General features: G+C 62.8%; 1 protein-coding gene across 7 annotated transcripts; it reads right to left on the reverse strand.

Moving 5' to 3' along the window:
- Positions 1–744: 744 nt before the first annotated feature.
- On the reverse strand, positions 745–24666 carry HCFC1 (host cell factor C1). Of its 7 annotated transcripts, none has more exons than XM_068532491.1 (26): positions 23208–24666; positions 17633–17781; positions 17313–17473; positions 16526–16734; positions 15527–15611; positions 14926–15032; positions 13681–13860; positions 13236–13598; positions 12836–12996; positions 12130–12327; positions 11534–11758; positions 11339–11443; positions 10715–10934; positions 10254–10396; positions 9967–10105; positions 9606–9826; positions 7581–8988; positions 7219–7382; positions 6109–6553; positions 5380–5700; positions 5072–5190; positions 4840–4977; positions 4325–4510; positions 3414–3714; positions 2905–2968; positions 745–2675 (listed from the first exon to the last, which is right to left on the reverse strand). In XM_068532491.1, exons 1-26 carry the CDS (start codon positions 23398–23400, stop codon positions 2636–2638), a joined length of 6045 nt encoding a protein of 2014 aa, XP_068388592.1. In that variant the 5' UTR covers positions 23401–24666; the 3' UTR covers positions 745–2635. The 7 variants fall into 7 exon arrangements, with proteins under 7 accessions (XP_068388592.1, XP_068388591.1, XP_068388588.1 ...); XM_068532490.1 differs by having other exon boundaries at positions 745–2102; positions 5380–5703; XM_068532487.1 differs by having other exon boundaries at positions 745–2102; positions 5380–5703; positions 6109–6682.
- Between the last annotated feature and the right edge of the window lie 21 nt (positions 24667–24687).

Raw genomic sequence — 24687 nt, forward strand, 5'->3', positions numbered from 1 at the left:
CCGCGTGGCACCGAGGCCGCGCTGAGCCTCGGCCGCCTCACCCCGCGCTCTGTGGAGCTCCCGTCCGGTCGGCGCTGAGGACGAACTCTGCCCGTCTAGCCCTGGGTGCAGCGCCACCCTAGCGACAGCAGCCCACCCGAACAGCGCAGCCGTCACAGTTGGTTCAGCGGAAGCTCTGCTGCTCCCCCTCGGGGGCCCCGGCCCGTGTGCAGGAAGGGCAGACAAGGAGTCACTCGGGCAGCGCCCGCTGAGCACCAGACGGAGGAGCCGCCCCTCGGGTGACGCCGGGCTCTCCTGCGGGGTTGACATCCCGGGGGCTCTCCGGGCTCTGCGAGCGCTCAGGGGTAGGTGCTCAGCCCTGGCCAACCGTCCAAGGAGGGTAGCGGCTGGCGACCTGCCAGGCCTTCGACCCGGTCCCCTGTCCGCTGGTTGGGGAGAAAGAAGGTGACCTGGTCTCCACACAGGGAGTCGGCAACAGGCGCCCAGGGAGCCGCTTGGCCTGTGGCCTGCGCTCTGGCCATCATGGGGACTTCTGTGGGCAACCTGGCCCTAGTCCAGCTCAGTGCCAAGGCCACAGCCCACGGAACTCTGAGACACGGGAGCCAACGGGGAAGCAGAATCCCGCTTGCGGCAGGCCCTGCGAATAAGAGGCTCCCTGAGGGTCTTGGTGAGCCCTGTGGGGCCCAACTTCCCACCTCAGGCATCCTCCTGCGGGAGCCCCAGACACAGCAAGACGGCAGGTGGTTATTTCAAAAAAGGTCTTTTAATTGTTCAAAATAGCACAAAACGACATCGCACTATGGTAATATTGAGTCACGGGGGTTTTACTCTACAATAGGTGAACGAGCTTACTGTTTCCAGAAACGAGAGATCGACGGGTGCTCGGGAATAGGGATGGGGGAGACAATGGGACCAGGCGGTGGGCTCCAAGGTGACTAAACATGACGTTTTCCACAGCGAAATATACTATAATACAACAAAAAAATCATAGGCCCCAGAGGGCGTGGGCCAGGGGCGGGGGTTTGCAGAGGCTGGGGTCCCCCCCAGCCACAGCTGCGTCTCCAGGGCAAAGGGGTTTTGAAGAGACCGGCTGGTCATTTCAAATCCTTCTGTGCGACCCGCCTGCAAGTCTCACTCGTTGCCTAAAGCTTGGGCATGGGGCAGCAAGCTGTCACTAGCCATTCCAAGCAGAGCCCCAAGCCCACCAAGCCTGGCCCTAGGAGGATGGGCCCAGCTTGGGGACTGCACTGTCCCCAAATTCACAGAATCGGTGGCACCACACAACTTGCCCTCCCAGGCTGCCTCTGAGGCCAAGTTCCCCTCCATCATGCACCAGCTTTGCTGAGAGAGGGCGGCTGCAGGAAGCGGCAGTTGTGGGTGTTGGATGCTCTAAGCGGTCATGCCAGGGAGCGAGCCTGGGGGTCGTAGAGAGTGCTGTGAACCCAGGGCTGGGTGTCAGGCCGCGGCCCCCACCCCCACACCATCCTCCTCAGCAACCTGACTGACCTCGGGCTCTAGCGGACTCTCAAGCTCAAGCCTCTAGGTGTGGAGCAACTGCCCGTGGGGAGGGAGGTTTGACAGCTCACCCTCCTTTGTCCCAGAGGCCTGGGGACAGGCAGAGGGGCAGAGGGCAGGGGCCAGAAAGAGGAAACCCGGCTGGGCAGCAAACACCAGGCCCACAGGGGAGATTCCATGCCTCTCCTACCCTGGCTGCCCCAGCTTCTCCTCCAGAAAGATCCCTGCCAAGGCTTAGCCAAGGAGAAAAAGAGTTTAAAAAAAAGGGGGAAAAAAAAGAAGATACACATTCTGTACACATCTAACAACAACAACAACAAAAAAGGGACGAAACCCCACACGCTAAGGCTAAAATTACAATAAAAATGTTAACTCCGTCAATTTCAACTTAAAAAAAAAAAAAAAAAAAAAATACAACAAATGCAGCAGTCGGTGATGTGGCCCCTAGCTCCAACCCCAGAGAGGCCGAAGCCAGGTCCGTGGGCGGCTACTCTACGCCCCAATTGGGAGTCGGGAGGTTTTCACAGAGCACTGCTCAGGCCACCACGGGTTCCTTCTCCACCTCTTTCTTTTTCTTTCTTTCTTCTCTGTTTTCAAATGGGAAAGAAAAGGGAAGGGAGAAAGAGGTGGGTGTACGAAGGCCTCTGAGAAAACGTGTCAGCTTCCCACGGGAGTGCCAGGCAGGGCGGGGTGGGGGAAGCGGAGGGGCAGGCGCGCGTTAGGTGGCGGGCAACACTAACGGAAGAAGATGCGACAGAACCAGACACACACCCAATTCAGGGTGCGGAGGCGGGGGAAGGGGCCCGGGGGGCACCTCTCCTCGGCTTCCACGCCCACCCCCCACTCCTGGGGCCTTGGTCCCCTGGCAGGCGCTGGGCGGGGAGAGGAAGGGGGGCTCTTCCACATCTGCCTTCTGCTTCCTCCCCACAGCAATGGTAAAATGTGCTTTCTCAAGATTATTTTTAAAACAGAGAGAGAGAGGGAGAGAGAACGGCAGCCGCTGGCGGCTCGTGAGGGCGAAGTGAGCGCCGGGTGGGTGGGGCGGGCAGGCCCGGGCGGGTGGCGGTCCTGAAGCAGAGGGGGGGTCTGGAGAAGCAGCCAGGCGCAGGGCAGCTGCCTCTCACTGACCGTCTGCCTTCGATTTCTTTGGAGCAGATTTCCTTGGGAGACGGGAGGCAAAGGCAAAGCAAAAGCGTCAGCGTGGGTCCCGACGGCGAAGCGAGCGGGACTCATGGGGGCTCCGGCTGGGCCCTAGCGGGGCGTCGTGCCCGGTAAAGCAGCCGCCCTCGCTTAAGGAGAAGCCGGGCCCTACCGTCCCCACCGCTCCTTCCTCCCGGGATCCGCCTACCCCTGGCCTCAGAAGGCTCCTGAAAGGCACTCCCCGCTTACATTTCTGGAGAGGACATGGGCCGCTTGCTGGCCGGCTTGGCGCCAGAGCTGTCTTTACTGGTTTCTTAAAGGAAAGAGGCAACAGTGAGCGAGCAGCTCAGCAAGGGAGGTGAGACGACCCCAGCGGCGAAGCTGAGGGGACGAGAGCGGGGACGACGCCCGTGGCCCCCACAACCCCGCGCAAACTCTTGACGGAGCAGCCCGAGGCCTCGGCTTCCCCAGCCCGTGCCTCCTGCTGCAGGCCCCCTCCTGCTGCAGGCCCCCTCCTGCTGCAGGCCCCGGCAGCCCTTCCCGCCCCGAGCAGCTTTCTCTGCACCCGCAGAGGAGGCGAGTAGCCCTCCACTCCGAGACACCGCCCCAGGACCCTAGGCCATCACCCGCCCCAGAACATAAAGCCCCCAAGTCCAGCTTGGAGCCGGGTGGTCCCGGCGACGCTCGTGGGGCTTTCCCCCGCCTCCCCGCAACCTCTCCCTGGAGCTGCCCGAAGGAGCCCAGTGAACAACACCCACCTTGCAACCACCTGACTTGGGTGGCTGGGCCGTAGCCCTTCTCGTTGCGGGCAGCGATGCGGAAGATGATGGCGGGCTTGGTGGTGTAGTCGATGTGGGCGTTGGAGAGGCTGGACGACTGCACGAGGCAGGAGGGGCTGGGCCCACAGTACACCCGCATGAAGGCCAGCTGCGCCGGGGTGGAGCTCTTGGGCTCGCCCCCAGCCTGCGAGCTCTGGATGGCCAGGTACACCGAGTACTCGATGATCTTGCCGGAGGTCACAGAGGGCGGCTCCCAGGTGAGGTGAGCACCGTCTGGACTCTGGAACCGAGGGGGCAGAGACCAAGCTGGGCCACCTTCGGCCTTCGTGACTTACTCCCACCCCGCCCGCCCGGGTACAGAGGGCCTAGAATGCTTCGAAGCCTCCTCCGGAACTGAGCGCTCATACTTCACCCCTCCTCCTAACACAACAAAGCTACTTCAGAGCAGAGTTCGAGGAGCTCCAAAGAGATGGCTTCTTCTGCCCCCACCTGGAAGGCAGCCAGACGCAACGGCACAATAAAACGAACGGGACTCCGAACAGCCGTCCTAGCCCTGCTCTGCCACCTAACGTATGGCTCGTCGTTCAGCATCTTGGTGCCTCAGTCTCCTCACTGGGGGCTTAAGGATTAGATGAAAGAGCACGTGGGGCACGGCACACGGTGTGTCAAAAGGGGGAGGCGGCGGCTGGGGCCCGGGGAGGGACTTGCCCTTGTCTCCCTGGCAGTCGCTGACACAGAGCCAGGACCAGAAGCCTCACCCCAGAGCCAGCTGGCTCTGCCCACACCTTGGGGCCCCCTCCCGAGTCACCCCCGCCCGGGCCAGCACAGAAGAGGGCGCCGAGTGCACGGACTTAGCCGAGGACAGAGGCTGATCCAACGGCGAGACTCACTTTGCTGATTTTAATGGCACAGGGGGCCCCCGGGAAGCCAGGCAGACACGTCTTAAAGGCTGAGATCTCGCTGAAGGGCCCCCGGCCGCAGGCGTTGATCCCGGCGACGCGGAACTTGTAGGCAGTGCCAGGCTGCAGCTCCTGCTTCTTCAGCTGGTTGTAGTCGGGCACCGTGCCCGAGTCGTCCTGCGGGAAGAGGCCAGGCGAACGGGAAGGGAGAGACGGTAGTGACGTTGAGAGGGCTGCTGGAGCGTGGCTCTGGGGCCAGCAGAGGAGTTTTCTACCCTGGGGACGGTGCAGGTCCACACGGTGGGGTGGGTGGGCCGGGGAAAGGGCAGCCACGGCAGCCCCTTCACGACAAGGCGGGGGACGGGGTAAGGTGGGCCGGGGCTGGGCTTCACTGCCGCTTCAAGGGTCGCAGGGAGCGAGAGGGGGCAGCCCTAAGACAGGCATGCCCCCGGGGAGCTTCATAAATCCCTACCCACCCGGGGGTCTCAGCTCGCGGGGACACTTACATCCGACGGGGCAGCGTCATCGGGTGGCAGGAAATAGTGTGTTACCATCACGCTGGTGCCTTTAATGACCCCCACGTCAAACCACTGGTTCTCTTTCTTCACGGGGGCTTTGCTGGGCGGGGGTGGTAGGTCTGGCTTCTGGAAGTCAGAGAGGGGAGAAGAGATCAGGCCCTCCACCCTCGGGGCCCAGATGCTGCACCCCACCCCCGAGTCCCCGTCACTCCAGACTCACCACGCCCAGGGACTCGATGCCATTGGCCACTTCCGTCAGGGTAGCCGCGGCCTGCAGCTTCGCGGGACTGGCGACCACGACTGGCTGGGGGGCCACAAACGTGTTGGACGGAGCCAGGCCTGGGAGTAAAGACGGCATCAACAGGAAAGGCCCCGGAGACCTGGCTTTTGCGTGGGAGCCCTCCCCTCAGGCTAGAGAACACGCCCGCCTCCGCACGGAGGGGCCCGGGACCAGCCCCCCACCCCCACCGCCCCGAGACTTTCTTCCGCAACCAACCGAGTTCCCCGGGGGAGCAGGGCCCCACTCACTCTCAGTGGCCGTGGAGGGCAGCAGGGCCACGGTGCTGGGCGCAGCCCCGGCCAGCTCGTTGAGGCAGTTGCTCTCGATGGCCGGGTCGTTGAGGCTGTCGGCAGGGGCCAGCGCCTCCGTGGGGAGGTGGTGCTGCTGCTGCTGCTGGGCCTGCGCCTCCTGCAGCTGCTGCTGCTGCACCAGGGCGGCCAGCTCCTGCTGTGTCAGCACGATGGGGATGGTGGTAGCCTGGCCCTCCTGGCCCTCAGCCGACAGGTGGCTCAGCTCCGCCTGCGTCACAGCGGCCGCCGCCTCCGACGTGTCCATGGGCTCCCCGGTGCCTGCTCCAGGTGGAGACAACTTCTACTCAGGAGGAGCGGCAGGCGGGAGAGCCCAGCCCCGGCTGCCCACGGTCACCGCCCTCCCGGAGCTAGGGGCAGCCCCCGGTGGGCGCCGGACCTCAGAGCCTGTCTCTCAGCCCTCGTCTCCCCTGCCCTCCCCCACCCGAGAAGCCCCGCTTCCTTCCTGGGCGCCCAAGTCAGCCTGCCCGCCCCGCTGCCCTGGCGGGAGACAAGCCTCCTCTTCCCAGGCTGCCTGTCACCGGGGCCCGCCAGCCAGGGCTGCCAGCAGGGAGGCTCCGGAACCCCGGTCCTCACTCCTCCCGAGGAGTCCGTCTTCCCCCCGGGGCTCCCACCTACCCTTAACCAAAGACAACGGGGTGACCCACCTACCGTGCCCCCAGCACCTACCCATGACGGCCTGCTGCGCGGCCTGGAGCACGGCCTGGATGGCCAGGGCCTGGGCTTCCTCTGTGGCCGCGGCCTGGGCGGCCGCTTCAGCGGCGGCAGTCACCGCCAGCTCCTCGGGTGTGAGCCCCGTTACCATGAGGGTGGTGGTGCCCGCCTGGGCCTCGGCCATCAGCTCTTGGGGAAGTGACAACTGGTCTACTTCGGACTGCGTGGGCGGGGGCGGCTGGACCACCACAGTGGCTACCATGGCTGAGCTGGCAGGCTCCTGGCCTGAAGACGGGTCCCCTGTACTGCTCAGATCCACGGCGGCCTGGAGCTCGGGGGCCTGGGAGGCTGACAGGACCTCGGCGGACTCCCCCATCAGGGGTGCGGAGGCAGGCTGCAGGAGTTGCCGTGGCGGAAGCTGCTGGCGGGGCCCTGGTGAGGCCTGGAGCTCCTCTGGGGGCTGCAGGATGTCAACAGCAGAGAAGGGCATGTCAGAAGTTTCTGTGTTGGCTATGGTCACTGTTATCGTGGCCGGGATGGGGACTTCGGTGGTCAGAGCCCCTGGGGTAGTCTCGGTCACTGATGAGATCTTCTAGAAAGGGAGAGAAGCCCCTGTCAGAGGGGAGGAGCGGGAGGCCAGAACCAGGCAGACCTTCCTCTTTTCCCTGTGGGCCAGGATCTGCATTCCCCAGGGGCCGCCACGACCCCATCTGATGAGCAGGGCCGGTAGGTCACTGAGCAGCGGGGGGCGTGCCAAGAGGAGTAGAGACCCTCGACCTGCCGGCCAATTTTACCCCGTCCTCACAGAGGTCTCCCGGCCTCGCCAAAGGGGCCCTCAGACTCCCGCTGTGCCACTCTTACACGCGACAGCCAAGTAACAAGCCATAGGAAACAGCTACAGAAAGAAAAGCGCCCACGAGACACCCACCAAGCCTGGGGGGCCTCCTGCGCCCTGCCTTGTCAGGCACGAGGCTGCCCTTCTATGGTCTGGAAAAGGAACCAGGAGTGGCGTGTGCCTGGAGCGAGAGCGACACCTGGTGTCCGATCCTGGAACAGCGCGGGCCCGAAGTGCGGCGGGCGGCAGGCAGGGAGGCAGGCAGAGGGGGGCCCTCCGGGGGCTCTTACCGGCACCGAAGGGCCAGGGACCGGTGTGGACTGTGTCACAGTGGTCACGGCCCGTGTCAGCGTGGAGGACACCGTTGTCGTGATGGGACTGGAACTGGGGATGTTCACGCCGTCACCCTGGGTGTTCTCCACCTCTCCCTGGTCGCTGGCAGGCGGCGGGGGGTCTGCGGGGGGCAGGCGGAAAGCGGGGTGACAGGCCCCTCTCCAGCAGGCTTTCCACCCAGCTCTGCCAGCAGGGGACACCATCGCCCAGAGGACCCGCCCAGGCTAGTAAACCGAGCTCCGCGGAATCAAACCGAGGGCCTCTCGCTGGGGCCTGGGCCCCGGGGGGCACGGGTGCCAGGCTGGCTGCGTCCACCTACCTTGGTTGGAACTCATGTTGGAGGTGACAGTGGTGGCCGTGTGCGTGGTGCCTGTCTCGTGGGTCTCACAGGGGGGGTTGGAGCACACCCTCTGCGTCGGGAAAGGAGCCAGCAACGAAGCTCCAGCCTGGGGGGTAACTGTGGGCGGTGCCGCCCCCTCCAAGGCGGACTCCAGGGTTCTGTGGGAGGGCGCGGCGTCGGGGAGCAGGGCGCCCATGCTGACTGACATGGTGGTACCGGTGGAAGCCGTCTGGTGCGTTTCACAGGGGTGGCCGGCGGGGGGCTGCTGCCCACCCTCTGGCTGGCCCGCACCCCCGGTGGACGTGGCGGTGGTGGGCGTAGGGGTGGTGCCCGTCTCGTGGGTCTCGCACGGGGGGTTGGAGCAGACCTGCGTCACGGTGGCCGAGGAGCACAGCAGCGCCTCCAGGGCCTTCGCAGTCACAGCGGCGCCAGGCGAGCTCTCGTACCCAAGCGTGGGCATCCCCTGCACCTCACTGGGTTCCCCGGCACCCACGGTAGAGCGGGCTGTGGTGGCGGTGTACGTCGTGTGGGCGTGATGCACCTCCGGCTGGCGCCCCACGGACACCAGCGGGCCCAGGCCAGCTAGGGGGCCACCCTCACCGCCAGGCCTGACCTGGGTGCTCACAGGGCCCAACTGCACGAGCGTGGCGCCACGGCCGCCAGCCTCCAGGGCCAGGCTTGGTCTGAAGAGCGGGCCAGCTGAGCACGGGGCCCCGGTGGCCATCACAGTCATGGTCGTGCTGGTCGCGCTGGTCTGGCGGGTTTGGCACGAGGGCTTGACAGAGCCCTGGGCTCCCTCTGATGCCCCGGCAGCCATGCTGACCCGGACCACGGCGGGCACGGTGCTTGCCACACAGGTGTACCGGACGTCTCGCCGCTGCCCGGCTCCGATGCCCGACATGGCAGTGGTGGCTGTGCTGGTGGTGCCCGTCTCGTGGGTCTCACACGGCGGGTTGGAGGTGGCGGTGGTGGCCGTGTTGGTGGTGCCCGTGTCGTGGGTCTCGCACGGCGGGTTGGAACAGACGCGAACCACGCTGCCGTTCTGCTGGCCCACTGTGGAGCTCACGAGAGAAGCAGCTGCCTCTTGTCTGTCGCAGACAAACTGCACTTGGGTGGGCTGCGGGTGCCCCCCGAGATTAGCCACGACGGTGGTGGTGGCCGTGTTGGTGGTGCCGGTCTCGTGGGTCTCGCAGGGCGGGTTGGAGCACACCAGTGTCACAGTGCCGGGCTGCACGTCACCCTGGCCTGAGTCAGCGATGGTGACCGTGGCCGTGGGCTGTTCTGTAGTAGGCGAGGCCAGAATGGACACGGGGAGGTCGTGCACAGGCTGGGCCTCGACCCCGCTGGGCGCTGTGATCAGAGTCACCTGGGTAGGCTGGGAGACAGGCTGGGCGACAGGCCAGATGGGGAATTAGTGCAGCATCCCCTACGCTGGCCGGGACCACGAACTTGGCTCCTGAAGCAACAAAGCTGGCAAATCCGGGACCTGCTCACCCTCTGACCCCAAGACACTGACTCTCTCAGGGACCAAGGAGGAGGTACTGCGTCACCTCAAGGGCCACAGGGACTGGGAAGGGGCTGGGCGGGGGCAAGGCCCGGGCTGGGAACCCTGCTGACCCCCGGCTGTACCAAGGCCAGCCACCGACGCTTCACCACTTCACCAGGAATTCAGCTTACAACGTACGAAGAGAAAGATGCTATATGCACCCCAAAATGAATGGTCATACCCTCTACAACAGTATCACGAAAGAAAAAGCCTAGCGCTCAAAAACTAAAAATGGCTGAAATATATTTTCTCAGCACAACACGCTACCAGACGGTGACTGAAGAATCGCGATTACGTGGCTACAGGGAAACCGTCCTACGGGTGCCACACACGGGAGGGAAAAAAAGGACCCAGCTGCACATGGCAGCAGAAGGAAGCCTGGAGAGGATGGCCCCAACGTGGAGACCGGAACCCTCAGGCTGGGCCCGCGCTTTCACGTGCTCTCCCGGCCGCTCTACCTGCATGGTGATGGTGGGGGTGGTGAGCCCGCCGGCCGCCGTCAGCGTGGTCTGCGCCGCCGACACGGTGATGGCAGTGGGGTTGATCACCTGGCTCGAGAGGGTGGCGATGGTGCCCAAGGTGGTGATGGGTGTGGCCAGGGAGGCGCTGGTGCTGTGGCCCCCGGCCCCGGCGAGGCTGGTGGACACGGTGCCTGTCACGGTGCCTAGGGTCGTGACGCCTGAAGGCAGGGAGGGAGGCGGGGGTGGGATGTGGGAGGAAGCCTGCTGTTGGTGCCGCCTTCCCGGCAGCTTTTCTCCCTGGGCACGTGGGGCCGGGGCGCAGCCCGACTCTGCCCCACTCCCCCGGCGGCCTACACACCTGTTGTGCCCTTCACGACCAACGTGGTGACAGCCGGCTTGACAGCGGAGACGGTAACGGGGGTGACCAGGCGGACGCCGCCCATGGGCACGGTGCGGAGGATGGTGCCCGGCTGGCCGGGGGCGCCCTTCAGCACCACCTGGGATGCCAGAGGAAAGCAGCCCCACGTCACGTGCGGGCTGGCCAGACCCTGCGCTGGCCCTCCCAGGCCCCACGGGAAGACCCACGTGGCCTGCTGGGCTCCCGGACTGGACCCTGGGGTGAGGAGACGGCCAGGCACACCATACCTGGGTCACTCCTTGCTGCCCGTGGCCAGTGGCGATTTTGGGAACAGCAGTGATGATTTTGGCGGGGGCTCCAGTTCCGGAAGTCATAACCTTGGTGGTGATAATGGTGATGGGGGACTTGATGCCGGGACTGCTGGTCACACCTGGAGGAGAGGGAGGCAGCCTGCCTTCAGGCCGGGCCACGAGGGACAGCGCCGGCCTCCCACCCGGGCCTGCTGCCGGGTCCCGTTTCTCTTGGGCCCCCTTTCAAGCAGTTACTCCTGCTGCCCCTTGATTAAAACAAAGAAGTACCAACTGTAGCCGTACCCCTGCTACCTCCCGACATATCTTAAGGAAAAGGCAGGGAGAGGGTGAAGAAGAGGGGAAAACCAGAATGGAAACACGTCGCAGCCCGCCCTCCATCTGCCTGCCTTTTCCCTCCTGACATGGTCCCTCACCAGCACGCTGGAGGAGGCCCCTACCCGTGGCGCCCGCCTGCGTGATGATGGCCGACATGGGGATGGTCTTGATGATAGTGGTCGTGCCGGGCTTGGTGGTGCTGGGGGACACGCTGCTGATGCCCAGGATGGTGGGCTTAGTCCCTGCCCCGCTGGCCTGCGTGGTAGTGATGATGGTGGTGGGCTTCCCATCTGCTGATGTCACCAGCTTCAGGATAGTCCCGGCTGGCAGGGGCCCTTTGGTCTGTAAGGGGAAAACACGCAAAGCGGGGGGGGGGGGGTGAGGTGAACCGGCATCATTGTCAAGATGGGAAATGTTTTTTTTTTTTAAATTTTAATTGAAACACAGCTGATCTACAATGTTGTGTTAGTTTCAGGTGTACAGCTAAGTGATTCAGTTATACCCTTTTTATCTATCCATCCTTTTTTAGAAGAATGGCAAGTTTAACGGTGACTCTGGTCTGGCTAGTCTCCCCCGGCAGCCCAAGCAGCTCAGAACATTCTGAAGACCGAGGGTGACAGGACCAAGCAGCAGGACCTTCTGTGCCATCTGTGCTCATGGGATCATGTCTAGGCAGGGACGCAAGTTCTAACCCCAGGCCAGCGCCCACTCTTGCTTGTGTCACAGTCTGGGGCCCACGAGCTCACCTGGATGATCTGAGTCACCGGGCCTGTAGACGCCTGGCCTGTGACTGCAGAAGTCTGAACTGGTTTGGTCTGGACCACTGACATCACTTTGCCTAAATTGGAAATCTGAAAAGGAAGAGAGAGAACATAAAGAGTGATCCAGAGACCAGTCAAGGGCACGGCCTGGGCTGGGCTCTCCTGGCACCCATCACTCACCAGAGCACTGCCTCCTGGGACAGAGATGGGGCTCTTCACAAGGGTGATGGTCTTGGTGACCCCACCCACCACTGTGGTCACCACCTGTGCTTGCTGGGCCACTGTCACAGTCCCCGACTTGTGTACTGTGATGATGGGGCGGGTGGACGTGTTGGCGGCAGAGGAGACAGACGTCCCCACCTGGGCGGCTGCAGTCTTCAGCATTCGAGTGGCTGGGTTGCTCACCTGGAGGGAGCAGAGAAGAGTGGTGGGTGGGGCAGAGAGTGCACCAGCCTCTGCCTGGAATGGCGGGGCGGAGGTGCACAGCAAAACTCTAGCCTGCCCTGCCCCGTGCGTGCGTGCGTGAGTGCGTCCCCAGCTCAGTTTGGTTTACCTTTCTTCTAGCAAAGCAAGGGACGCTGGGCCGGCAAGTCTAGCCTAAGGCTGCCACACCCCTATGGCTGCCAGCTTATTCCACAGCCCACAGCAAACACCAGTTACGGACCTACAGCCTCTGTGGGTTGGTCCAAAGCCCGGAAGGAGTGACCCGCTGTCTGATCACCGTGCCCAGAAGCCCCCGGCCCCAAGGCTGAGGACCAGGACCAGGGGGTGCTCACCATGACTGGCGAGGAGGCCACCTTCACAGTGGCTGGGAGGGTGGTGGTGCCAGGCGTCACGGCCACAGTTTTGACGATAGTGGTGCCGGCCGGGACGCTCAGCACCGTGGGTGCCGAGGAAGGAGGGATCTTCTGGGTGGCGGCAGCCGCGGCTGCCAACGCCGCCATGCCGCTCATCTGCGGGCTACTGCCGATGACCTGCAGCGGGCGCAGGGAGCGTGAGCCCGCAGGGGGTGCCAGGCCCGAGGCCACCGCACTCCATGCTCCACGGCCTTCAGCAGCACCCGGCCGGCTCGCCCTGAAGCGGCACCTCTCAGCGTCAGGACTGCCGGGCCCTGCTCTACTGACCCCAGACGTGGACGCCTACCACCGACGAGGCACAGCAACCCGCCGGCAAGAGCTGCCAGTAGTTCTGGATCTTTCCTAAAGACCTCGGAGACAAATACAGCTCTCTCCTCGTGGGGCTGAGTCAAGCCCCAGCTGGCTAGATTCTCCCCTCAGGCTCCAGGACAAGAAAACACACATGTAAAAGGCCCTTGAGATCAGATGGCAGGGAGGTCGTCGTGAGGCGTGAACTTATTAATCCTTAAGTTAGTGACGAGCGGTCGCCCCATCAGGGCTTTACGGGTCCAGGATGAACGGGGCTCGAACCCCGTCAGCGCGCCACCGACCACCAGGAAAGTCCCACCCCGCCCCGGCTCCTCACCGTCCCCTGGGCGCTCTGCGTAGGCACGACCATTCGTACGCCTGCGGGAAGAGAGGTCACGGTGACGGGGGCTTTCCCAGCCTGGCTGGCAGGTCGCATGGTGACTAACGGGGTTCCTGTTGTAGCCTGAGGACCGGTCACTTTGAGAACAGCGGGGACACCTGGCAAGAGAAGGCGCAGAGGTGAACAGCTTCCGTGACCTGCTTGTACTTCACATCTGGCCCTTCCACACACCCTCAGGGACGGCCTCCAAGGTCGGGACCGGGGTCCCCCGCCACCACTTGGCCACAAGCCTGCACTAATGGCCACCAGGTGTGCCGTCTGTCTAGCGGTCCTCACTCAGGCACGTGACCCCCTGGCGGGCTGGATCCTGCCCTTGAGAGCCCGGCCCCTGGCTCACCTGGAGTCCTGGTTGCGGCAGGCACGGAGATCGAGCTACCAGGCACCGTCGGCAAAACCTGGATGGTGGTGGTGGTGGTCGGGGGTGCGGCGGCGGCTTGGGGCAGGAGTGTGATGCCTACTTGGGTCAGTGGCTGCACAGCAGGCGCGGCTGCTGCCGGGGCAGGGCTCTTGGGAGGGTTGGCAGGTACAGATGGGACTGGATTGGGTGTAGGGGAGGTGGCAGTAGCAGCCGTGGCAGGAATGTCATATTTCTGGAGCTGCAGAAGATAACTGTCGGCTGTTGCCACAGCCCCCCAGCTCACCTCCAGGGAGTTGGTGTTGGCTCGTACCAGCTGTACCCGGGCCGGGGGCGGCGGCTTTTCTGTAAGAGAGCACCGCTGGTGAGAAGGCGGCGGCAGAGAGTTCAAGGGCGGGCATGGCAGCTCTCCTCCAGTTGGCCTTACCCGTTTCCAGGTACCAGAGGTCCTTGCAGCAGACCTGGTTGTTCCAGGCCTTTCGGTAGCCGTCACGCCCACTCCAAATGTACAGGCGGGTGTTGATGGCTACAGCACAGTGGCCGGCGCGGGCCCGGGGAATATTGTCCTCCAGCGTATCCATCAGGATCGTCTCCCAGGCCATGGTATCTGGGGAGGGCAGGACGTGGAGGTCAGCAGGGGGCAGAGGAACAGACAACCCCCAAGGGCTCTTTGGCCTTTTGCTGTCAGGGACGGGGAATTAAAACCAGGAAGCCATCAAAGGTTACTGAATTAAGACCAAAACCAAAACCAAAACCACAACTCCATATAGCAAAAAGACCGTGAACAACGATAAACCACGAGCTACAAACTGGGAAAACTATGCGAAACACACAGCCAAGGGTTTCCCTTCTCACACATCAAGCAACACAAGAGCCTCTAGAAAGAGATGGGCGAGGAGGAACGCAAGTCACAGAAAAGGTGACAAGAGGATCCGAGGAAAACTACATGCCCTCACCCCCGATTAAGGCAAACTTGGCCCGGAAGGTGCCTGGCAGTTTGATGTTCGTGCTGGTGCAGCCAGGGCTCAGGGTGAGCCAGGGAGGGAATGGGGGCTGGCCCACGGGGAGAGTCAAGTGCCTACTGGGCTCCGCGAAGAGCGAACTGTTTGCCGGCCTGGTGAACGCCGCCAGGGGCATCTGTGTGTACGGCAACAGCCCTCTGAACGCAAGTCTGCCTCTAGGTCTTCCTCTTCGGATACGACTGCACGTGGCGAGAATGGCGCAAGGATACTCACGGAGCAGCGTCGGTGCAAGTTTTGACACCACGAGAGCAATTCAAAAGCACGAGGCCGCGCGCCCGGCAGGGATGGGACGGTCTCCAGGACAGAGTAAACTCAAGGGTCAGGCGCTGCGCTGCGTAGAGCAGGCCGCTGTCCTGTCTCCTCGGCTTTAAAGAAACCTACAGGCAACGCTCGTGTATATAGCAAAGTCCCTGCAGGGTGGGCGAGAAACCACCAACAGGAGACAGGAGGGGTGCTCTGCGTGGTTACGCCGGGTAGGAAGAGCCTATCCAAAAGACGCAAAGGAGGAGCGTCCCTCAGAGCGCTTGGACCAGTGGCTACTCCTTGCGGATTCTAGAGGCGTGGCCTAGAAGCAGCTCGGCTCCCTGTGCTCCCCACACAGCTTTCAGGCCGAGGAGGCCGCTCTGAGCCCAAGCCCAAGGAGGCCATACCCAGGTTGAGACAAGCCAGTGTGTTGGTACACTTCCACTCCTTCTCGTGTGTGGCCACTTTGACGTCATCCATGACGAGAGGCACCCAGCCACCAAACACGTACATTCTGGGACGAGGGAGGGAAGAGTAGGAGAGGATTGTAGAGGAGGTGTCAAGCTAGAGGCCACCTCTTCCATCCAGAAAGTTCTGAACACGCTTGGTCCTCTAGCTCTCCCCAAGACGCACGCAGCTCTGGACGGGGCCCTCTCCTACTTGGTGGCTCAGCCCTCACAAGAACCGTGTCGCCTCCAGTATGCGGAGCCTCGGTTTAGCTCACCTAAAGCTCACCTCAGTCCCCATCGTTCTTATATTCACTTTGGGACCTTGGCATTGACAAAAACACTCAGCTGCTGGCGGAGAGGACGGTCTGTGCCCCTCTACCCTCTGTCTTTTCTCAGTCCCCCAGGGTCATAATGGAAAGACGGGGCTGCCAAACGCCAGCCCAGCCAGAAAGAGGTCTCCTCAGGCCTTAAGGGTTGCTGGAAGGAAACGGCGAGCCCACGGGGGTGGGGGGAGGGGTGGGGCGGGCGAGGAAGGGAAAAGCCGTGGCTGGCTGCTCACTTGTTTCCTATGGTCGTAGCCGAGTGGAGACTTCGAGGAAGAGGCGCCACCCCGCTGAGGCTGGGCTTATTCCACGTCAGCGTCTCTGTGCAGAGCAATGGGAAGGGAAGGTTACCCACACCGGGTCGGACACGGGCCCTCTGACCCACAGGATGTGCCCCGGACACGGGGAAGGCGCAGGGAGGCAGGTGCTGACCCAGCGCAGGAATTCCACACCTGGCCTCCCCACAGCCCATGCGAGGCCCTCCGATCACCAGGCTCTGGCGTTTCCCAGGCTGTGTCTACCGTCCTCGGAGCGTTCACTGAGCACCCTCTACGAGCCAGCACCGCGCCTGGGGCTGGGGTAGGAGCGGGGGGGCGCACCTTCCGACTCCCCGTGAGACGCTCTCTCCCCCACGCCACCTCCGCCACCTCCAGAGCCGCTGCTGCTGGGGGTGCTGCTCCCGATACACTGTTTCTTTCGAGCGCCGATGCCGCCCCACAGGACCACCCAACCCTCCAGAGATGTGTGGTCGGCCACCTTCTCCCCTCAGCCTTCTTCAGGTCGAAAGCCTGAACTCCTTTCAACCGCTCCCGCTTCCCCACCTGCCGACCAGCCCGAGGAGTCCCCACGGCTCTAAGGGCATCTGCACATCCCCTCTGACTGTGACAGACCAGGGGGCTCCGCTCCTGGCACAGCCTGACCACTGACAAGTCGACAGGGACGGGGGCTACCTCATCTACACAGTTCCATTCTAGAAAGGCCTTTCCCTCTCCCCTCACTCTCCTGGAAGACAGCAGACCAACTCAGCCAACCGAGCCTTGCTCTTTCTTCAAGCAACGCCACAAGCTCGGGGCAAAGATGACAGCCCCAAATGGGTCCTATCCGGACCCGGCAGCAAGTATGGGGCTAGGCGGGACACTCCCCTCCCCGTGAGCCCCAACTCAACACCCCACGCCAGCCGCCCAGCAGACCAGCTTCGCTCCGACACTACCGGAGCCGCCGCACCCACATCTTACCAATATCCAGGGTCCAGAGGTCCCCCAGCCTGCAGCCACTCATCCCTCCATAGATCACCAGCTTGGACTTCTTGTTGTCTTTCTCGGTGTAGACCACTGCAGTGTGAGACTCCCGGGGTGGGGGAAGGACGCCGTAAGTGATGGGAATGTCCCAGGCTACCACTCCGGAGCCTGGCCGCAGTTCCAGGATGTATAAGTCATTCAGGTACCTGGAGAAGAAGTACAGTCAGTTACGGCAGGCCACCGGCTTCGGTGGGTGAACAGTGGACTGCTGGGGAGACAAAGGGGGCTGAGGCTGCACGAACGCCAAGCTCTTCTACCTTCGCCCCGAAGGAGGGGCTACCAGAAGCTCCAGAGGAGGAGAGCGAGAAGAGGAAGAGCCGGATGGGGTGTGCCAGTCTGCCCTGCACACGAAGCTGGGCGTGATATGAGGGCCTCCCGGGTGAAAAGGGGGCACCATCTCAGGACTATCTCCAAACTTTAGAAAGGACAACACCCATCACGAAGGCTGCAGGCAGCAGATGCTGAGAAGCAAAGCGCCAGCTCTAAACTGGGTCTGAGGAGCAGGAACCAGCCCAAGGCAAGGTGGGTTTCTACCTCCTGGCCTAGCCCTCCTCCACGAGGCCTCCTCGGGGTTAGAAACCTCAGTGCTGGAAAGCTCCTTACAGGGCATCCAGTGCCACCCTCTTGTTTCACAAAGGAAAGGGACTTGGTACGGCAGGCTTGGCTGGTGTGTGGGCGAGCACCCGCCTTCATGGGATTCCACGTGAACAGGACAAAGCCTCACCTCGGAATGTTGTTCTTGGGGTCCTCGCTATCATTGGCCAGACCCCCAAACAGGTAACATTTGTTGCCCACAAGGGAGAAGCTGTGCCCGAGCCGAGGACACGGAGGGGGCCCGTTTTTGGGCGTCTTTGCTTTGAGTCTCTTCCACTCCCACCGGCTTGCCTGCAAAATCAAGACTCAGTGATTAAATCGGGGATGAGCCGGGCCATTGGCCGCACAGGGAAGGGCCGGTGGTGATGAGGGAGGGACCTGAAGGGAGTGAGAAGGTCCTGGGTGGCATGGGGCCTGCCCCCGCCCCCGCCCCAACAACCAGGGCCTTACCTGGAGCTCGTAGAGGTCGTTGCTATATTTGCCGTACTCCACCATCCCGCCAAATACCAGCAGGCGAGTCCCATCGCACACGAAGCCATAGGCTGCACATCCAGGAGGGATGTCCCCTCTCACGGCCGGGATGAACCACTGGTTGGTCGCTGGAGAACGAAAGTTAGCAGAAGTCAGAACGCCTCGGGAGCCCCTAGAACCAGGACCTCCACCCCTCTTCCTCCCCATATCCACCAGCCTTCAAAATACGGTCCAAGAAAGGAGGAGCTGAGGCAGTGCCTCTCTTCCCAAGGATGGGGGACTTTCTCCTTTTACCATCCAAGGGCTAGCCCTCTATCCAAGCCATCTTCCAAACCCCCTGGCCTCAGAGGCCACCTCAAAACAGCCTGTGGTCACCCTGCTTCTCGTCACAGTCGTCTTAATAAGCAGGAAGTCACTGACCGAGAAAATTCATCAGCCTCTGGCAATGTGGCCACCTCCCGCCACTCCACAGGTCAGCGGAAAAAACGTCTAACACCCAAAATACCGTCCAGGGGCCCATGGCTGCACCTCTAAGTGGCCAAAAGAGCTAGCGGTGCAGGCCGGGAGGAGCAGCCCGCGGTACAGGCTGGGGAGAGCCATGGGGGTACGAATCAATCTCTACTGCTGTTTCCCGGGTGACGGTCCGGAGCAGCCCTCCCCCGGGCCCACCCCGCTCCCCGCTCCCCGCTCCAGAACACGGGCAGAGGTGGCAGCAGTCAGTGCAAGCTAAGCTGCCCAAAGCCCATCGCCTCTAGCCGGGCTGGGGCTCCCAACCTGCCCCCTGCTCTGCCTGGCATCCTTGCCCCTCCTGGGCCACCGCCCCCACGCCTGCCATGCCAGGTCTTCCCGGAAAAGTCCGGGGGCAAACGCTGCCCTCTTGTGAGGGATGCTTTCTGTCCTATGTTATTTGAAGGGCCATCCCCTAAAACATACACCACACTCTCTCCAAAAACCCCAAACCGGCAGCCGACTGCAAATCTGATTCCACGCCCCTCGATCACTTTTGGTCAAACGTAGGCAAGCGAATTGGGACTGAGGGGCCGGTGGGCAGGGCAAGGATCTGGGAGCGAACAGAGCCCCTGCTGGGGCGTGACAGCACTGCACACCCGGTCCCTGACCCTGACCCGGTCCGGGCTGGGTAACCCGACTCCACCTGCAGCTGGGCAGAGAGGCCTGCCCCCCGCCCCCCACCGCCCAAAGCACACCACACCTCCCGAGGTAAAGGTGCCCGGCTCCCGCTTCCCAAGTGTACACGTCAGTTTGCGGTGGGCTGTGGGTCCTGTCCTCAGTTCAGCAGTCAGCGGGCCTCCGGGACGCCCGGCGCCCCTCTCCAGGTCCCCTGCCTGCTCCGCACGCCCAGGACCCAGACCCCTGCGCTCCGCCTCGTCCTCCCACGCAGCGCAAAGACAAACCGAGAAGAGCAGCAGCTTTCCAGGCTGGAGCCATCAGCCCTGCCCGAACTGGGGGAGATGGCCTCCTGCGGTGCCCAGAAGGAGCCTCATCCAAGTTCCCCGGATAGAAGCCGACACAGACCTCTGAGCCTCCCTCCGTGGACAAAGGAACAGAGACCAGGAGGGGAAGTAACTTACCCGAGGTCACAGAGCCAAGCACACACACGGAAATGAGAACCTTGTCACCAACTTAAAGTGACTGCTACGCGCCCACCTGAGGGCCGGGAGGAGGCTACACGGGAAACGGCAGCTCTCTCGTCACTTGCCACCACTGACTCAGCGGGCCGGGCTAGAGGGACCTGTGACGTCCTGACAGCTCACTCTACAGCACCCAAGAGGGGCTGATCTCATTCTAGAACACTCCAGGCTGGGCAGGGGCCCTCTGCACCGCCATCAGGAGCAGTCTGTCAGGCGGCGCAGTTTCCGGTCTGAAGCCAGAACCTGCCGCTCTTCATGTCACCTACAGTCCCAGTTCTACCCTGAGATGGCAGCTGCCCCCAATCATATCATCTCTCGCTCATCTAGCGGGGCGGGCGGCGCATGACCCGACCTCCGGGTCCCTCCTTCTCCCTAGGCTTGGGCTTGTCGCCACTCTCGGCTGGGAGGGGGGCCGAGGAAGGGAGGCCTGTACCCAGGAGGCGGGAGGTGGCCGAGCCCCCCCCCCCCCCCGCAGCTGCCTTCCTGCTTGGCTGAGGCTCGAAGCGGGGGGTGGGGCTTCTCAGAAGAGGTGACATGGGAGTGGGGCCTTGAAGGTTGAACAGGACTTCCCGACAAGTGAAACCAGCCGGGCCGAGCAGGAAGTGACTGTGAGAGCAAGAAGGACCCGGAACGGAGGGGAAACGGGTTTGAGATAAGCTCAATTTAGCGACCAATTAGCTCCAGGGACAGAGGAACAGGGAGATGTCTCCAAGGTGGTGGCCCGCACCCCTTAACTGAAGGGCGAGACAGCCCGACAGTCTCGGTGACGGCCTGTACTCTGCCTGACTCCACTGCCAGCCGGCAGGGTGACCCTGGACCTGTCACTTCCCCTCTCAGACCCCAATTTCCTCATGTGCAAAACCAAGGAAGTTCCACTAGATGTTTTCCAAGGCTCCTTCCGGCGGTATCAGTTGCAGACATTCGAGAACCACTGAGGCAGACAAGCCTTGGGCCACTGGTTTGGCAACCAGCCACACCCTCCCCTCACCAGGGCGCACCCCACTGTGTCAGGGCCGGGTCCTCTGGGTAATCCGCTTTGCTGTTGAAATAAAATTCCCCGAGGTCAAGGACAGTTGTTACCCTAAGATCTCCCAAAGGCCTGTGAAGTGTTCCACAGCCACCAAAGAGGAAGGACACACACTTTCTCACACACACCGTTCAAGTGCACACCTGCCACCCCCAGCCCCGTCACCCCCCCCACCCCGATCTCTGAGCTGACCAAGACAGCGTGGCAAGCACGTGCCCCCTGGAGCCCTTTGTCTTAGCAACGGGGAACTCTCTCCGAAGGGCGAGTCACTCTGAGCACTCATCTTGCAAAAGGAAAAGCACTAGAGAGTATGCTCTGACCTCATTTAAAACAAAACCAAGGGACTTCCCTGGTGGCGCAGTGGTTAAGAATCCGCCTACCAATGCAGGGGACACGGGTTCGAGCCCTGGTCCGGGAAGATCCCACGTGCCACGGAGCAACTAAGCCCGTGCGCCACAACTACTGAGCCTGCGCTCTAGAGCCCACAAGCCACAGCTACTGAGCCCGAGTGCCCCAACTACTGAAGCCCGCGCGCCTAGAGCCCGTGCTCCACAACGAGAAGCCACCGCAATGAGAAGCCCACGCACCACAGCGAAGGGTAGCCCCCGCTCACCGCAACTAGAGAAAGCCCGCGCGCAGCAACGAAGACCCAACGCAGCCAAAAGTAAAATAAATAAATAAATTTATAAACAAACCAAAACCGAGGTAAGCGGGAGGCTGGCTGTCAAGACAGCAGCTAAGGAAGCTGCGCAACTGCGCCACGGCTGGTGGGAGAGAGGCAACACCAAGCCTGTCTCTCTGAGAACAGCAGGAGCTCGAGGCTCTGTCAAATAGCAAACACTCGGTGAGGACCAGGGAGCTGGGTCAGCTAGCGGCTCTCCTGACAAGTCACCGAGGGAGTTCATCGGGCACTTTCCAAACTGCTACCCTGGAGGAATCCAGGGCTGCAGCCCTTCGGTAGGCTGGCTATCCTCTACTATACAACACGCCCTTGCAGACGGGGAATGAGTTAACGCCAAACGGCTCCATTCGTTTTAATAAACGAATGAATGCGCAGAGGCCCCAGGAAGCAGTGGACTTTGGAGCTGATGGTAATTAGGCCCCTGCCCTACTTTCTAAAATCGTCTCTCCTTGCCAAGGAGCCTGCTCCAGGCCTCGCGAGAATGAAGTTGGTCCAAGGAGTTTAGGAGGTTCTGCTCAGGCCAACGGCCTCTCTAAAAACAGCCCTGCCCCTCAACCTTACCTTACTGGGCTAATCGCTGCCGCTGCAGCTGTCTGATCTGGCACAGAGCACCACCAGCCAGCCCAGCCTCACTGGAGGCAACAGGTGCTCAGACCCAGAATGTGAAGGGTCACCGGCAACCCACCAGCCTCTGAGAGTCAACTTTGTAGCGTCAACAACCTACAAGATGCAGAGAAAACTAAACTCTGTGCCTCGGGGGAGGCGGGGGTGGGGAGCACCCAACAGAGAGCCCAGCTCCAACCCTCGGCACTCCAACCAACACCTTATCCCAGGGCAACCTTACAGCTGGAAGGAGGTGCCCAGACCCGAGGACACCGTACCGCCAGAACCCTGGGGCAGGATGGCTCTGGGGCCAAAGGAGCTCGCCAGATGAGATGGCGAGGGGGAGAGAGCTGGAAGGCGGCCCCCGGCCGCGGCTGCCCCGAACGCGAGCCCGAGCCGCGGAGGGCAGCTTCCTGACAGCACGCCGTCTGAGCCGGGAGGGGGTTTTCCGCAGGGCCCGCCTCATCTCTCAGGCTGTGGACCGGACCGGAAGGCACCACGCAGGCCCACCGCTCCCGGCGAGAACGCCCGCCGAGCCCCTCCCTCCGGGCCAGGCAGGCCTGCGGGCCAGCGTCCATTCAACAGGCAGCTCGGGCCCAAGGAGGCGCCAGGTGTGCCAAGCGGGCCAAGTGGCCACCACGGGGGAGGGGGCCGCAGGAGGATGCGGCTAAGCCCTAGAGACCTAGCGGGGACACCAGGCAACAGGCCGAAGGCGAGCCGGCACGGCAGCAACACCGGAGACAGAGGCGTACGGCAGTCTTCAGCTATGACCAAACCTTGCTCCTCCCAACCACCCAGGCCCGGGGTCTGGCGGAGGCGTGAGAATGGGCAGGGGCACCTCCTCAGCCTGCTGCAGGGCCACTGGAATTAATTCACCTCTTACATCAAAGGATCCCAGATCGAGACAACAGGAAATCTGTAGAGAAACACTGGAGAAGTCAACGCTGCAAGAGGGAAGCAGCAATGTCGTCTGACCTGTGGGTCCCCAGGAGACGGTTACTCAGCGCAGCACACAACCCGCCCCCCTCCCCCAGGCCGGGATTAGGCTGCTCAACTCGGCCCCTTTTCCCGAGACGGCGACCTAATCTGTAATCTACAAGTTGTCATTTCTCCCGAAAGAGCACCAGAGATGAGGAAGAGCGGACCAGGCGCAGGAGGAGGGAGGGAGGGGGTGGGACTCTGCGCCAAAGGGACGCATCCGCCCGCCTGGCGGGGGTAACGGTGTCTGTCTGAAGTCACCACCGCGGGCGCCGCCCCCGCTCCCTCACCAGCCGGGGCACAGGGTTCCTCTCCAATAATGAAAAGCGCCTCTCAAACACATGGGAATCAGGGGTGTGAGAACGAGAAAAGAAGCAGGGGAAAGCAGAGATGCCGGGCAGAGCAAACGCTCTCGGAGGGGAGAAGTAGCAGACCGGTGCGGACGGAGAGGGGGAATAGGAGGCGGGGGAGAGGGCTGCAGGCGAGGGGAGGAGAAGGCGGGAGAGGGAGGAAGGAGAGAGAGGGAGGAGGGAACGAGGGAAGGAAGGGGACAGAGAGGGAGGGAAAAGGAGGGAGGAGGGAAAGATCCGAGAACCCAGCGGGCTTTGCACTCACCCGTGTTGTACACGTGCAGTTCGTCCACTATCCCCTCGTTGCCGCCGCCAAACACCACGATGAGCTCCTTGATGGCCACGGCGCGGTGGCCGTGGCGGGGCCGGGGCACTGGACCCGACCAGCCCACCACTCGCTTCCAGCGGGGCTGCAGGAGCACTGCTGGCGAGTTGGCGGGTGACACGGCCGAAGCCATAGTTCCGGGAAAGGGCGCGGTGGAAAAAAGTCACCAAGCAAGAAGGGAGGCCCCCAATTCCACTCACACACACCCCCCTTTCGTCTAAGGCGTCTCTCACAGAGAAGCGGTTCCTCACACAGCGGTGAACGGCTCCATGGAGGCCGCCATCTTAACTATTCTCCTTCTCTTCTACTCTTCCCCTTCTTCTCGCTCACCACGTCTCCTTAAGAGCCTCCTGAAGCTGTCGAGCGCCTAGACCCGAGAAGCTGGAGGCCGCCGAGTCCCGCCGCCCTGACTACTTGCCTGGGAGCTCCCACTTACAAGCTCGAGCGGGAGGCCGTGGGAGCCGCCATCTTGAGCCGCCTCTCTCTCCTCCCTTCCTCAATCGTAGCCCTCCCCCGCCGGAAATGGCGGAGCCCCGGCCCGGTTCCCACACCCCCCAAGTCTCCTGCACTGGCCGGCTTCCGGGGCGGGTGGAAATGAGCCACAAGCGCCGCGGTTGTCCCAGCCCCGCCGGAGCTCAGACCACAATTGTGGGAGCCGCCATCTTGAGACCGTCCCGCTTCCCCGCCCAGCGCTTAGTGCAGAGGCCGCTCCCTAAACAGCCTCGACACTTGTGAAGAATAGAGGCGCGCCGGAGGCCAGTGAAACGAGCTTGAGTTCTCGAGGGCTGCTCGGAGGCTCGCGCCGTACGGCTCGTGAGGTCTCGAGCGTCTCCCCTTAGTCCGCCTCTGCTGCTCAGGCTGCGCCTGCCGCCCTGGGAGCCGCCATCTTGAGACTAGCTCCCCCTTCCCCCCTATTCTCTTCCTCTTGGGTCAGTTCTTCCACTGCAAACCAAACGCAAGGCAGCGTCCGATCCTCGCTTCCCTCCTTATGACTCCTTCCCACAGGAGCCGCTTCAAAGAGGCAGAGTTAGGCCCCGAAGTGGCAACTGTACGGCAGGAGGAGCGGTAACGGCAGGGCGCTCATGCCTCCTCCCTGGGAGCCGCCATCTTGTGTGAAGAAGTAACAACTAAACATGGCGGCGGCGGCGGTCGGGCGAGGGGGCGGAGTTGGGCGACGTCACTGTTTCCCCCCCATACCCCGCCCTCGCAGGCTTCTCCTCCTGGCCGAGGCCTCTTAGAAGAACCTCGCGCTGCCTCGCGGCGAGGGACTGGTGCCGCTGCGCGCTTGGCTTGGGGTCAGGCCGCGCTCGGGTCAGGCACAGGCGTCCCCAGCCCTGCGGCCGCCGAAGCGCGCCTCCACGCCTCCGCCCTGGGAGCCGCCATCTTGCCACTTCCCCTCGCCCGGCCGTCCGCGGGCGTC

Source organism: Eschrichtius robustus, chromosome X (assembly GCF_028021215.1).
Source record: "Eschrichtius robustus isolate mEscRob2 chromosome X, mEscRob2.pri, whole genome shotgun sequence".
NCBI classification, from domain to species: domain Eukaryota; kingdom Metazoa; phylum Chordata; class Mammalia; order Artiodactyla; family Eschrichtiidae; genus Eschrichtius; species Eschrichtius robustus.

What these genes read in the sequence shown, in the direction of transcription:
- HCFC1 (XM_068532485.1), bottom strand. Translation starts at nt 23,400, where the DNA reads ATGGCTTCGGCCGTGTCACCCGCCAACTCGCCAGCAGTGCTCCTGCAG. An exon ending in ACTGCACGTGTACAACACGG is followed by an intron (nt 17,782 to 23,207) that starts GTGAGTGCAAAG and finishes TTCGTTCTCCAG; the next exon opens with CGACCAACCAGTGGTTCATC. An exon ending in ATGACGCTGCCCCGTCGGAT is followed by an intron (nt 4,511 to 4,839) that starts GTAAGTGTCCCC and finishes CTCTTCCCGCAG; the next exon opens with GACGACTCGGGCACGGTGCC.